General features: G+C 47.5%; 1 protein-coding gene across 12 annotated transcripts in view; it reads right to left on the minus strand.

The window, feature by feature from the left end:
- The window catches only part of LOC109880169 (serine/threonine-protein kinase WNK1), a 191,590-nt gene that overhangs the window by 173,725 nt on the left and 2,002 nt on the right, over positions 1-15,863 (minus strand). For all 12 annotated transcript variants that reach the window (XR_004207029.1, XM_031815482.1, XM_031815484.1 and 9 more), the window contains exon 2: positions 13,687-15,161. Coding sequence is in view for 11 of the 12 variants with exons in the window: in XM_031815482.1 (XP_031671342.1) it covers positions 13,687-14,499 (813 nt within the window). In the remaining variant the exon portion in view is untranslated. The remainder of the gene's footprint in view (positions 1-13,686; positions 15,162-15,863) is intronic.

The raw sequence follows: 15,863 nt of genomic DNA on the forward strand, positions 1-15,863 counted from the left end.
GCCCTGAGAATTTAAAATGGACGCTTATATTGCTTTATTATCACACACAATTTCTGGGGCTGCAAAACTTTGTTTTCAGAGAGCAGGGTGCCCTACTTTCCCCTTGCGGTAGGGGGTGAACACAGACCTTCATGTGATGTAATAGTCTGTGACAGCATGGCGGCCTCAGAGTTGAAGGAGAGTTGAACACCTTCCCTCAATCCTCACAGCCTTTTTCCTCATGGCCTACGCTCCAAGAGAAGTAAAAGACCAAGTAAGAAGTCCAGCCCAATAGTGTTTGCGGAAAGGCGCACCAAACGTGACATTTGACCCAAAAGCTACTGTGAAATTGACATTCCTTCAAGTTCAGTGGTTTTTCCAAGTGGAGCAGTTGAATAATGGATAGCCTGACTTGGGTTAGGACAAATCATACAATATAGTAGTACAGTTATAACAGCAGCAGTCACATTCATCACATTCCAGCGTTTTCTTGCTTGGGAACCACTCCATTCATATTGCTGTGATCAAAGCTCAGGGCTAGCCCTCTTCTATAGGCAAAGACCTCTACATCCTATCCCAGCTTGCTCCACTCTCAACAGACACCATGTGATATGGTTTAGCCCTGCAGCATGCACGTGGAGAGCTGTAGAGCCTTTTACCTCCATCAATCTCTGATAGAGAAGGAGAGGGAGCAGGAGACACACAGATAGTCTATTTATTTCCCTTATTGTACTTTAACTATTTGCACATTGTTACAACAATGTCATACTATGACATTTGAAATGTCTATTATTTTGACATTTTTGTGAGCGTAATGTTTACTGTACATTTTTTATTTCACTTTTGTTTATTATCTATTTCACTTGCTTTGGCAATGTAAACATGTGTTTCCCATGCCAATAAAGCCCTTTGAATTGAGAGGGGTGAATAAGGGCAGAGAGAGAGAGAGAGAGAGAGAGAGAGAGAGAGAGGAGTAGGAGAAGATGGGAGGGGCCAGAGGAAGAGAAGATTGGAGGGGCCAGAGAAAGAGAAGATGGGAGGGGCCAGAGAAAGAGAAGATGGGAGGGGCCAGAGAAAGAGAAGATGGGAGGGGCCAGAGAAAGAGAAGATTGGAGGGGCCAGAGAAAGAGAAGATGGGAGGGGCCAGAGAAAGAGAAGATGGGAGGGGCCAGAGAAAGAGAAGATGGGAGGGGCCAGAGAAAGAGAAGATGGGAGGGGCCAGAGAAAGAGAAGATGGGAGGGGCCAGAGAAAGAGAAGATGGGAGGGGCCAGAGAAAGAGAAGATGGGAGGGGCCAGAGAAAGAGAAGATGGGAGGGGCCAGAGAAAGAGAAGATGGGAGGGGCCAGAGAAAGAGAAGATGGGAGGGGCTAGAGAAAGAGAAGATGGGAGGGGCTAGAGAAAGAGAAGATGGGAGGGGCCAGAGAAAGAGAAGATTGGAGGGGCCAGAGAAAGAGACAGGAAAAGAAAGAGAAGAAGAAGAGTGACCCTGTTCCTCCACTGTGTCTTAAGGCCTCTCTGAGAGCATTGTAGAAGCGAAAACGACCAAATTAAAATCAAACGGTCAATTAAGCCCAAAGCTTCAGGGAGTTCTTCTCTTCTCAGTCTGCAACGTAGGCCTCTCTCTCCCCTTCTGATCACAGACACCATGAGCTCTTCCTCCTTTACGGTAAATGAGAAAATGTGTCTGTTTTTAGACCACAGATGTAGACTTGAGGCCTTAAAAAAAAAAATGAACGCTCCAATTGTAGAAACTGGTATAATATGTTGGTTAGCAGATGTAGCCCAATTCTCCATACAGCCACAGCTCACACATCCGCCCGACACAGCAGAGCTCGGCTAGACATGTTTAATTTAACTAGGCAAGTCAGTTAATGAACTAATTCTTATTTACAATGACGGCCCACGACGCTGGGCCAAATGTGCGCCCCCCTATGGGACTCCCAATCATGGCCGGATGTGATACAGCCTAGATTCGAACCAGGGACTGTAGTGATGCCTCTTGCACTGAGATGCAGTGCCTTAAACCACTGCGCCACTCAGGAGCCATAATGGAGGGCTTGACTAAATTCTATGCATCAAGACAGCTGGATACTATGCTCATGATTGGGTCTTTCTGCTTGGTTTGGGTTATTCTGAAGGGGAACAATGGAGTGGGGACGATGTAGAAAGGAGAGGAGGGTCACACACACCCCTCCCTAACCACGTTTTTTTGTCCAGTGAGCTGCCCTCTCTTACAAATGACTGACGTCCTGCCACAAGAATCCAGGGAATGTGAGAGCAAACAGAAAACCAACCAACCAGGAAGCAGTGGACAACATAGAACCCATCATCAACCACAACAGACTGTCTCTCTCACACAAACACAATTACAGAGCAGCAGGCAGCACAGTCACTGCAGTGCAGCTCAGCTTACGCTGATGCAGTGAAGTGAACAAGCAGTTTATCCCAGTTTTAGCCACCGAGGCTCACATAAGGCCTGTTGATCAATAGGTTTGTTCTCTCTCTGGATCCATTGTGGCATGGTAGTGCTATTGAAAGTCAAAACCACAACACCAGTTCTTTAAGGTCGTGCTTCTACACCTGCATTGCTTGCTGTTTGGGGGTTTTAGGCTGGGTTTCTGTACAGCACTTTGAGATATCAGCTGATGTACGAAGGGCTATATAAATAAATTTGATTTGATTTGATTTGATGACATGTAAGTCACAAGTAGGCCAACTTATGTCATCATAACGCATTGTTAGTGAATAGACCCATGTTCCTACTGTAGATTGCATTGCAGCAAGCCTGTTTTCTGCACTAGTTCATATAGGTCAGGGATGGGCAACTTGCGCCCCCCCCCCCCCCCCCCCCCCCCCATTTGTACATTTTTTATTTTTTTTAAACAACTCCCTTGTGCACTCAACTTGCCGTTCTGAGAGTTAGAACAGTAGAACACACAAGGTGACATTTTTAAATGTGGTTGGCATCATCAGTTTCAGTTGTTATGTCAGTCACTCAATTAACCCGTCAGCTAACAACACTGATTGGTAAGTTAGTCTAGCCAGGAGAGTGGTGGGTGGAGGTTGGTGGGTGAATGGGGTGGAGGGTAGCGGGTGGATGATTTTTGGATGGGTGCACAAGGGAGTTGGGAAATAGGGAGGGTGGGATTGTGGGTGGTTGAATAGGAGAGTCGGAGGGAAAGGGGAGGTGCAGGAGAGTCGGAGGGAAAGGGGAGGTGCAGGAGAGTCGGAGGGAAAGGGGAGGTGCAGGAGAGTCGGAGGGAAAGGGGAGGTGCAGGAGAGTCGGAGGGAAAGGGGAGGTGCAGGAGAGTCAGAGGGAAAGGGGAGGTGCAGGAGAGTCAGAGGGAAAGGGGAGGTGCAGGAGAGTCGGAGGGAAAGGGGAGGTGCAGGAGAGTCGGAGGGAAAGGGGAGGTGCAGGAGAGTCGGAGGGAAAGTTCATTGGAGACTCACTCAAGGGAATAGAAAATAGGAATCCAACTCCACTGATTTTATACTTGCAGCCGTCTGTCAATATGGGGTTTTGTAGTGAAGAATGTGAACTGATTAGTTTCATTATTTTGACAATGTCACTATTGTTTAACTGGCTCATAAAAACATAACCCCTCAATTTTCTAAATACGAAACACACTTCGGCCGGGCCCTCCTTCCAGACCGTCTGTTGTTCCACAAACAGCATGGGTTTTAAAAAACCCTTTCCAGAAAATCATTTAGAGACAATCAGCATGACAGAAACTGATCACGGGCCAGAGAGAAGAGGTTAGTAATGGAGCCAATATGCTATGCTAGTAGCCTTGTCATTTTTGATCTTTTGTAGGCTGGTATTCAATAGGCAAAAACCTAGCGAAGAATGGTCTTCAGCGCTAAAACTGAATATATATATCTGATGTAACCACATTTTCATAAATTTGATGATTTAATCATCGAGTCCATTCAAAACACCAGGGGCATTAACAGGGAAGTATGACGGAGGAACGAGTCACTTGCATTGCTTATAATGGGAGGTAAAACAGAGGTGGAAGTGGGGGAACAGGCAGGAGGTGTAGAGGTGAGCAGTGGGGGAGTAGGCAGGAGGTGTAGAGGTGAGCAGGAAGGAGGTGTAGAGGTGAGCAGTGGGGGAGCAGGCAGGATGTGTAGAGATGAGAAGTGGGGGAGCTGGCAGGAGGTGTAGAGGTGAGCAGTGGGGGAGCAGGCAGGAGGTGTAGAGGTGAGAAGTGGGGGAGCTGGCAGGAGGTGTAGAGGTGAGCAGTGGGGGAGCAGGCAGGAGGTGTAGAGGTGAGCAGTGGGGGAGCTGGCAGGAGGTGTAGAGGTGAGCAGTGGGGGAGTAGGCAGGAGGTGTAGAGGTGAGCAGTGGGGGAGCAGGCAGGAGGTGTAGAGGTGAGCAGTGGGGGAGCAGGCAGGAGGTGTAGAGGTGAGCAGTGGGGGAGCTGGCAGGAGGTGTAGAGGTGAGCAGTGGGGGAGTAGGCAGGAGGTGTAGAGGTGAGCAGCACTGCCTTCCCAAGAGAAGAGACAAAAATGTTTTCTTCATAAACTCAGTCTTGGTTGGCCCTGAGGATATCTGGGGAATTACAGCAAACATCTTGACATAGTTTAGATCCCCATCTCAGGAGGAGCAGAGAGAAAGAACAAGCCTTGGCATGCCACCATCTCTCCCCTTCTTTCAATCCCTTTAAAAGACAGGCATTGAAACCTACAGGAGATTCAGTGCTGTAGGTAGCCTAGCGGTTAAGAGGTAACCGAAAGGTCCCTGGTTCAAATCACCGAACCAGCAAGAAGGGAAGATCTGCCGTTCTGCCGTTGAGCAAGGCAGTTAACCCCCAACAACAACTGCTCCCCGGGTGCAGATGATGATTAAGGCAGCCCCTCGCAAGTCTCTGATTCAGAGGGGCTGCAGAAGATACATTTCGGTTGAATGCATTCAGTTGTGCAACTGACTAGGTATCCACCTTCCCTTTCTTTCAGAGCAGGCCAAGCTGACCTGCTTTATGTTAGCTATTAGCATAGCATTTAGCCTATTTCTGTTGAGTTTCTAGCTTTTAGTGTACTGCAGTTGGGACTTTTAGCATTTAGCCTAGCGCTCTGTGCTACTGAGGAGAGACGGGCTGTAAAAGTAAAGAGCAGACAGCTTAAGATGTGGGAACAGACAAGCGTCTGACGGAAACGAGAAAGACAGAAAAACAAAAAAGGAGAGGAAGACAGCGAGATGGAAAGAGAGACACAGAGAAAGAGCGACACACACACACACACACACACACACACACACACAGAGACAGCTAGAGACAGAGAGAGAGAGAAAGAGACAGAGCGAGCGAGAAAGCTCAGCTGGGTCATGCTTCTTCAGAGGTAAATCATACAGCATGTCTGACGCAGGCGCTTCACCTGTCCCCAATTCACCCAGCCTTGTTCATGGCCCTGTTACAGAACAACCCCACTGTCACACCGGGGCTTCACCTGTCCCCAATTCACCCAGCCTTGTTCATGGCCCTGTTACAGAACAACCCCACTGTCACACCGGGGCTTCACCTGTCCCCAATTCACCCAGCCTTGTTCATGGCCCTGTTACAGAACAACCCCACTGTCACACCGGGGCTTCACCTGTCCCCAATTCACCCAGCCTTGTTCATGGCCCTGTTACAGAACAACCCCACTGTCACACCGGGGCTTCACCTGTCCCCAATTCACCCAGCCTTGTTCATGGCCCTGTTACAGAACAACCCCACTGTCACACCGGGGCTTCACCTGTCCCCAATTCACCCAGCCTTGTTCATGGCCCTGTTACAGAACAACCCCACTGTCACACCGGGGCTTCACCTGTCCCCAATTCACCCAGCCTTGTTCATGGCCCTGTTACAGAACAACCCCACTGTCACACCGGGGCTTCACCTGTCCCCAATTCACCCAGCCTTGTTCATGGCCCTGTTACAGACCAACCCCACTGTCACACCGGGGCTTCACCTGTCCCCAATTCACCCAGCCTTGTTCACAGCCCTGTTACAGAACAACCCCACTGTCACACCGGGGCTTCACCTGTCCCCAATTCACCCAGCCTTGTTCACAGTCCTGTTACAGAACAACCCCACTGTCACACCGGGGCTTCACCTGTCCCCAATTCACCCAGCCTTGTTCACAGCCCTGTTACAGAACAACCCCACTGTCACACCGGGGCTTCACCTGTCCCCAATTCACCCAGCCTTGTTCATGGCCTTGTTACAGAACAACCCCACTGTCACACCGGGGCTTCACCTGTCCCCAATTCACCCAGCCTTGTTCACAGCCCTGTTACAGAACAATCCCACTGTCACACCGGGGCTTCACCTGTCCCCAATTCACCCAGCCTTGTTCACAGCCCTGTTACAGAACAATCCCACTGTCACACCGGGGCTTCACCTGTCCCCAATTCACCCAGCCTTGTTCACAGCCCTGTTACAGAACAATCCCAATGTCGCTCTAGTGTAGCCTAGTCTGACTGCTGCCACAACTCAACCCCGCACATCCTCTACACCACACTGCGCCACTCAAAACCCTTATCCAACCCACAAGGCTCTGACAGAGAGAGGGGGAGGTAGGAGAGAGACAAATGCTTTCAGCAGACATGGAGCCCAAAGACTAAACCAGACGGACAAATTTACTAGCTGAGTGATAAAATGCAAAGCAGAGAGAGAACTAGAGAGAATAAAAAAATAAAATAACTGTCAATCATGTCTTTCAGAGACAAGACAAACACACTCAGTAGATTTCCATTACAGACTTATGTTCCTATATCTCACACTCAAAACATGTAAACACACACACACACACACACAAGGAAGGAGGACAGAGTTTGCAAATGAAGGAAGCGCAGCCCCTTCGCCTCGGCTCTGTCTTCCTCTGACCCAACACTGACACACACACAGTACTTCAACAATGAATCAAGGGAAGAGATGGGAAATGGCTGTGGCTCAGATCCATGGGATTGGGTTTCTTCCTCCTCTCTCTCTGGCTGTCAAAAATGGCACCCTATTCCCTTTATAGTGCACTACCTTTGATCAGGGCTCTGGTTAAAAGTAGTGCACTATAAAGAAAATAGGTTGCAATTTGGCACTCCTCTCTGTTCACATCCTCTGCATTATTCACTGATGACGACACGATGGCTGTGTCCCAGAACTCCCTACATAGTGCACCATTTCCTACATAGTGCACTACTTTTGAGCCAGTGCACCAGCCTAAATAGGGAATAGTGTGTAATTTGGGACACAGACTCTCGCTCTCTCCACTGCTCACTTAGCCATTGCCTCTGAGATCTCAGTGTGTGTGTGTCTTAGCTGCAGGGCAGACAAGGCAGAGTCACCTCCCTCACAAATTCCTTTACTCTGATTACTAACATCTCTGTGATAAGCCCCAGAGCTCAGGGCCGACTGAAGGATTACATCAGAGCAGAGGGAGAGAAAGACCTCCAGTATGACCTCTTAGTCCATTACTGTGTTGTAATATAGAATAAATCAGGTCAATTTACATCTTCTACATTCTTTACGGCAGTTTTTTCCCTAAAAACTTCTTGCTTCAGTGTGTCTGTCTGTGTCTGTGTGTGTGTCGGGCACGCGTGTGTCGCTGTGTGTGTAGGCCTAGACTTTCCTTGGCGCAGGTCCTGGACCTGTAGCATAATGGAAGAAGGAAGGCGAGCCAAGTGTAAGTGAAGAGTCTACATGACAACCAGTTTAAGGGCCATTAGAGCAGCACTTTGGGCCTACGTCCCAAATGGAGCCCTATTCACGATTTAGTGCACTACAAATAGGGCTCTGGTGAAAAGTACTGCACTGTATAGGGAATAGGTTGCTGTTTGGGCAGCAAAACTATGCTGTCTACTCTCCACTACGACACAAGGTCACACAGACCCGATAGGAACCACAGGAAACACGTCAGCGAGGGGAAAAGAGAGACGGATGGCTAGTGGAATGGGGTGTTGCGCAAACTGTGAGTCAGGTGCTGTTTCTATCACTCTGCAAAAGCAGAATGAAGAACGTGTCTCCTAAAATGAGAGTTTACAGGTCTCCTCCACTGAGTTACAATAACACTGCTTTGTTTCCACTGTCCTGTCCTCTCTCTGACATCTTAGGACACGAGAGAGAGAGAGAGAGAGAGAGAGAGAGAGAGAGAGAGAGAGAGGTAAAAGAAAGAGCGATGAGACTCATGAGGTGAAAGCGAGAGAAAGCACAAAATATTTTTAAAAAGCCAAGAGAATAAGCTCAGAACCAAAGCGAGAGTGAGACATGAGATATATATGAATGAGACTCATGCGATACATGTGAAAGCGAGAGAAAGCACTGAAAGAAAAAAGCTACGAGAGCGAGTACTCAGAGCATATACTGTGCATTCAGAAAGTATTCAGACCCCTTGACTTTTTCCCCATTTTGGTACGTTACAGCCTCAATCTAAAATGGATTCAATAGATATTCCCCCCTCATCAATCTATGCACAATACCCCATAACGACAAAACAAACAGGTTTAGAAATGCTTGTACTGAAGAAAAAAAACAATGTACTCAAATATCACATTTACCTGTATTCAGACCATTTACTAAGTACTTTGTTGAAGCACCTTTGGCAGCGATTACAGCCTCAAGTCTTCTTGGGTATGAAGCTACAGGCTAGGCAAGTTGGGGAGTTTCTCACATTCTTCTCTGCAGATCCTCTCAAGCTCTGTCAGGTTGGATGGGGAGCGTCGCTGCACAGCTATTTTCAGGTCTCTCCAGAGATGTTCGATCCGGTTCAAGTCCAGGCTCTGGCTGGGCAACTCAAGGACATTCAGAGACTTGTCCCGAAGCCACTCCTGCGTTGTCATGGCTGTGTGCTTAGGGTCGTTGTCCTCTTGGAAAGTGAACCTTCACCCCAGATCGAGGTCCTGAGCCCTAATCTATGGATTTCACGACTGGAAATACAGATGGTCAAAGATACTAGGGATGCACGATATATCGGTGAACATATTGGAATCAGACGATATTAGCTAAAAATGCCCACATCGGTATTGGCCGATGTCTAGTTTAACGGCGATGTGCAAAACCGATGTCAAAGCTGCCGTGCATACCTATATAACGTAGGTACATGACGTGCCATACCTATATAACGTAGGTACATGACGTGCCATACCTATATAACGTAGGTACATGACGTGCCATACCTATATAACGTAGGTACATGACGTGCCATACCTATATAACGTAGGTACATGACGTGCCATACCTATATAACGTAGGTATATGACGTAATGACACCACATAAAATGCAGAGCTACACGTGCAACACAGCATTCCTAACCTTGCCCACAATGTCTGCTGTGTGGATCAAGCAGTCAACAAGTCCAGCAGTCATTTGAAAGAGTAACAAAATTTCAGCGAGACAACTCAAAGGCAAAATCCATTATAGCCAAAATAAAAGGAACTCATTGCCCTTGAAAAATCAACCATTCTCTGTCATGGGTGATGTTGGCTTTCACCGACTGGTTGAGCACCGGTACACACTACTAAGTGTGCCATTTTCAGATGTTGCCCTTCCCTTAGTTACACAGTAATAGCGTCACTGCTACTAGCTTCACGACATACATACTATGGAACACCGTTTGGGTCTTTGTGTGTCAAGGAAGATACAGTAGCACTGCCAAAGCTGTACAAAAAGTCTGCAAACAAGCAAACACCGGCCACAAACAATGTGTTTACAATTCCACGTTGGTAATAAAGCATCATTTTAAAACAGAGTTTAGCTTATCTCCAGAACTTCTCATAAATAATGTTCCACAAAGCTTAGCTGACTGCAGTCTCATAGCTCACAGTCATATCCCTGTGGCCTAATTCTATACAAGGAAGATGAAATAAAGAATAGAGTTCCCGCGGCGACAAAGGATTTAAATTGCAAATATCCGTCAAGTATAAAGAGGGGTAGGCTAAGTCATTAAAAAGAGTGACTGCCTTTAAAAAGCAACAAATCCCTTTGAAAACGGCCTGAGTCAGAAACACTTATTCTAGTGCTCAAATTTACTATAGAGTGTAAATAGGATGAAGTCAGTCAGTTATTCTAGTGCCCAAATTTACTACAGAGTGTAAATAGGATGAAGTCCGTCAGTTATTCTAGTGCCCAAATTTACTACAAAGTGTAAATAGGATGAAGTCAGTCAGTTATTCTAGTGCCCAAATTTACAACAAAGTGTAAATAGGATGAAAGTCAGTCTGGTCTAAAACGGAGTTTGGAACATCTGCGCGTCACACCAGGTAAATGAAGGTTGGGGTGCCCACTAACATAGGGTGAACAGCTGTGGAGACTGCCCTCTACCCAATAGCATAGAGAGTGAGACAGACCTGCCCAGCAGCTCTGACTGTTTACATAAGAACACGTAGGACATTTTGTTTACTTGAGAAATACTGCATCAAACACCTTTGATGGATGAAAAATTGTGCATCTAAAACATTCTCGGCCAAAATGTTTTTAATTAATTACAGATTTCTGAGGACGTTGAGGAAATTAAATGGGCTTCCTACAGTGTCTCATGAGGGACAACCACCATTAACCAAAAGTAGAAATCGGTCAGGAGACACACCTCTAAGAATGAAATCTAGTCTTTCTAATGAGCAACAGAAAAACACACGTGCCAATCTGCGTGTTCAGTGGCTCTTTAAGATACTATCATTGTTAAATGATCAGCCTAGAAAGTCATACAAAAACTTCAACTTAAGAGAAAGACATTTCAAAGTAGCGTTAGGTTAAATCTGGCCCCAAACACGGACCCCCCGAGTGGAACAGCGGTCTGAGGCGTCACTACAGATTCGGGTTCGATCCCGGGTTGTGTCGCAGCCGGCGGCGGACAACTGGCCCAGAGTCATCCGGGTTAGGTGGAGGTTTGGCCAGCTGGGATGTCCTTGTCCCATCGTGCTCTAGCAACTCCTTGTGGCGGCTGACTCATGCACGCTGACATCGGTCGCCAGTAATACAGTGTTTCCTCTGACACATTGGTGAGGCTGGCATCTGGGTTAAGTGAGCTGTGTGTCAAGAAGCAGTGAGGCTTGGCGGGTTTGTGTTTCGGAGGAGGCATGGCTCTCTTGACCTTCGCCTCTCCCGAATCCGTACGGGAGTTGCAGCGATGGGAAAAGACTAACTTGCCCCCCCCCCAAAGTGTATTAATAGATAAAAACAATTCTGGCCTCAAACATAGACAATCTGCATTGAGAAAGAGACCATAGAAATTATCTCTCTCAAGTCCAGCATGAATGGCATTAGAATAACTCTCAAAGGTGCTCGGTCCCGCCCCCTCTACTTAGCCTGGCTTGGTGCTCAAAAACCTTGAAATTCCCTCTAAAACCGACCGCCTACAAGGGAACATCCCAAATGGCACCCTATTCCCCATAGAGTGCATTACTTCTGACCAAAGCCCTATGGGCCTTGCCGCCTTTGTCAACAGTAGTGCAATAAATGGGGAGCCATTTGGGATGCACACTAGATTATTCTTCCTCATTTTCCCCCCACTGTCCCCCAAGCCCAGAAAACATTGACCAATTAAAAAGTGGTTTCCTTCTAGAGTTCCTCCACCCAACAACCAACTCTCAGCCCTGGCCTACAAAAGGACAGAGGGCCACTGCACCATACAAGGCCAGGCACTCCTCTGTGTGTGTGTGTGTGTGTGTGTGTGTGTGTGTGTGTGTGTGTGTGTGTGTGTGTGTGTGTGTGTGTGTGTGTGTGTGTGTGTGTGTGTCCACTTCCCCTTTTCATTCTGCTCCCTCTCTTTGTCAAAAGCAAACAGTCATCAACTCCTCGCTGCGCCTACTCATGACCTACGACCCCACTACCCCTCTGCGCCTCCCTCCTTTCTTTCATTCCCCCCATCCTTCTTTCATTCCCTCCGGGATGGGACTGCTTTGGTTCAGCTATTGAGGGATGCCCACCACCCCCCACATCTCTTCACACACGTCACACAAACAGTCATCGACCAATTCCAGATGCTCTCATGATGCCACGCCCACCCAGGCAGCGTGTGTAACCCCACTCCCACAACTTCATCCCATGTCAGTAGAAGTGCATAGTCTGTCTTACAAAACTATCTGACAAACACTAACACTAACATCCATAGGATTACCCAGCCAGCAGGCCAACATGTAGTCTTAACCCTACATGCAATGTACATTACATTACCTGTGGTTAGAGTGGATACACACATTTACGTAACATTACGTTACCTGTGGTTAGAGTGGATACACACATTTACGTAACATTACGTTACCTGTGGTTAGAGTGGATACACACATTTACGTAACATTACGTAACCTGTGGTTAGAGTGGATACACACATTTACGTAACATTACGTTACCTGTGGTTAGAGTGGATACACACATTTACGTAACATTACGTTACCTGTGGTTAGAGTGGATACACACATTTACGTAACATAACATTAATCTACAGACCAGGAGCTCTTTATAGTTATTAAAAAAATCACTATTGGATGAGCTTCCTGGATGATGCTTGAAGGGACACATGCAATCAGCAGCAACCAGGCGACTGAGTGATGTGATTCAATTCCGTGGTTGTGGATTATAGGGGAGGACTGTGATTGGACAGTTTTCTAGTATCTGAGCCCAACTGACTGTATGACTAACAAGTTGTAGCGTAAGTCATAGTGACAACGACCGTTGAAAGTACCATCTATGCCACAGAGCTGGGACCGGTGCTCAGTCACAACTCACAAACATCTCTTTGAAAGAAAAGGCGTCAGAAAAAGTGAATTTCAGCAGAGAGGGAGAAACAGCACCTTGTGACTCCTACACAGGAGGAAAACAGCTTCATTGCAGTGAGTGACCCGACCGCACTCTAAATGAGAACCTACTGAGTTTCATTAACAACATGGTTAACACTGACCCCCTGTAATGTGTTCCAAATGGTGCCCTTTTCCCTTTACTGTGCCCCTGAGGCTCTGGTCAAAGTGGTCGATTATACAGGGAATAGGGTGCCATTAGAGACACACCCCCTGAGTTACAGCTGTTTAACCCCAAGGTGTTATTTTTAAACTAACCTCCGCCCCTGCTTACCTGACACCAAACTGAGGCTCCTTCGTGGAGGGATTTGTGAGTTAGTTATCAGTGACCGTATCACAGAGCCAAGCAACCAACTGCTCCTTCCACCACGTGAGCTAGAGCTGTGCTAGATTCTAAACGGAGCTGTGAATTCAGCTAAGATCCAGTCATATGACTGGCTGGCTGCCAAACTTGAAACTTTCCAATGGACATGTTCCTCTCTCTCCCTCCAGGCTTCTTCAATGAATGACCCACATTAAGCACTATGGGAACCATGACCACAAAAACAACTTCTTGTACAGAATAAGAATGTAGAAACTAGCAACAACATCCTGTGTGCCCTTCTGTTTGTCTGGGCTGTTGCATCAGCACCTGCAAGTTGCACCCTTGCTGGGCATCATCTTACCTCAGCGCTGCTCTGACATCATCCATCTGTCAACCCTGTGTGATCTTTATCAGACGAGGTACTAGCAAGCTACATCCTTCCTTCTGCACCTTATCTGTATCTTCATACCTGGGATATTTTGTGTACGCCAATCTATTTAGGCACTTTAGTTCGCCACTACAATAGGCAGCGGAGGAAGAATTGAGAGAGTATAATAAAACACTGCTTAAAATGTTACTCAGAGCAGAGAGTAAGGAAGTAAAGAAGGATAGTAAATGATTGGGTTGTGTCTTACCTGCAGTTCGCACCACGCCACCTCCACTGTAGTCTCCGTATCCAGGCCCTTGTAGACCGTCTTGAAGGATCCGCGTCCGATCTCGATGTCAAACTTCAGGAAGCGTCCATCCAGCGAGGTCCCTATGGCCTTGGTCTCTACTTCCTCTATGTCGTCCTGAACCTTTTTCTCTGCTTCCCTCTTCTGCTCCTCTAACAGGGCCTTAGCCGCCCCCTTCTCCTTCTCCTCTCGCATCTCCTCTGTAACACTACCGCTCTCCTCCTCCGCTGGCTCCCCCGCTTTACTGGGCGCCACCTCCTCCATTCCAGGAGCCTCGGCGGCGGCTAACGACGACAGCTTCTTTCCTTTCTCTCCGCCGCAAACATCCAATACTGCCGTGCATGGCTTTATCTGCACTACCGTACCATCCACTCTAGTACCGCCACCAACACTGGGACCTAATACCGCACTACAAGGCCCATCCCCTCCTTCCTCATCTGCTTCCACCTCGGCCACCGCCAGGCACGGCTCGGGTACCACCACAGAGGGGACAGCCAGGGAGAGCCAGCCCAGGCTGGGGGGCTCGCAGTCGGGCGGGGAGGTGAGGATGACGGCCTTGCTGGGGAGGTCTAAGGCGGTGGCGTTCGAGTCACAGATGACGCTACGCCGGAAGAAGCGATGTTCGGCCTGTTTGGGGTCGCGGTCCATGGTGTGGCGGCGTCGGCGGACACCGTCGGTCCCCAAATTCTCACCAAGGTACGTGTCCGAGCTGGAACCATTCACATTCTTGGGCGGCGGAGGGAAAGGGGCTAGGAACTTGTCTGTTTCCGACATCTTGTTATTTTTTTTATTCCAGGGGGTGTGAGTGAGCAATGAGAAAAAAACTCAAAAATATGAGGTATAAATAAATTACAAGGAAGAACAAAAAACTAGAGAAAAAGTAACTGTAAACCTCAACCAACAATAAACCAAAACTTTTGTTGTGAAGAACCGAACACCTGTGCGTCTTCCAAACAAACTCCTGAGAGGGGAAATATATAATATGGGTATATAAAATAAAACCTCTGGAGAAAACCCTCTGTGGAGTTTGGATGGGGGGGGGAGAGTTAACTTAACCTCCTCTGTAAGTGTCACTTAGCAACAACAGTTACTATAACTTTTACAGCGCTCAGGGGTGGTTGGGCCCAGAAGAGGGGGCGTTCTTTTATAAATGGAAAAGAACAGGAAACAGTCACAGAGGAGCAAGCGCTGATGATGACACACAAGGACCGTCAAATCCACACCATCCATCCTGTAGCGACCCAGAGATAGCCTTCATTGAGCATAAGGGACCACAAGAAGAGGAGGCCAGATAGTCTGTACTAGCAGGCTCAGGCTGACTGCTTGGGCCTGGACAGTGGACAGCCTCTGGGCGTGTCGCTGTAGTGATGGTGGGGGAGGGAGAAATCTCACTCACACCATTAACTCCACTGCCTCCAAAGCAAGGGGCAGATTCACTAAAAGAGAACAGAGAGAGAGTGAAGGAATGAGTCAAGAGGCAGAGAAGTTTGGTTTAATTGCATATCCAAATTTAAAGTAAGTGTAAACCTCAACCCCGACTCTGCTTGACCTCAGGGTTACAGCATAAAACAATTCAGAGAGTAGCTTGGTTTGGCATCACTACTGCAGCTGCAGAACAGGAGACTTGGTTTGGCATCACTACTGCAGCTGCAGAACAGGAGACTTGGCTTTGCATATACCAAATTTCACTCTATTCCCTACATAGTACACTACTTTTGACCAGAGCTATTCCCTACACAAAAGTAGTTTACTATATGTCAGTGGTTATCAAACCTGTTCTCAGGGGAACCCTAGCCGTTCCATGTATTTGATCTATTCCAGAACTAGCACACCTGATTCAACATGTCAACAAATCATCAATCCCTTGAATAGGTGAATCAGGTGAGCTAGTTCAGAGCTACAATAAAATTGTGAAAAGGTTAGTGCTATCTGGGATCCTTGGGACATCTCTACCCTAAACCTCCTGTAGGTTTTCGTTTCAACACCAGTTGTAACTAACCCGCTTCAGTTTATCAACCAGCTAAGTATTAGAATCAGGTGCGCTAGATTAGGGTTGGTGTAAAAACCTACAGAATGGTGCGCTCCAGGAACAGGTTTGGAGAGCCATGCATTAACCGTTTATGAGTAGCGTCAGAGTT

Source organism: Oncorhynchus kisutch, unplaced genomic scaffold (genome assembly GCF_002021735.2).
Source record: "Oncorhynchus kisutch isolate 150728-3 unplaced genomic scaffold, Okis_V2 Okis09a-Okis19a_hom, whole genome shotgun sequence".
NCBI classification, from domain to species: domain Eukaryota; kingdom Metazoa; phylum Chordata; class Actinopteri; order Salmoniformes; family Salmonidae; genus Oncorhynchus; species Oncorhynchus kisutch.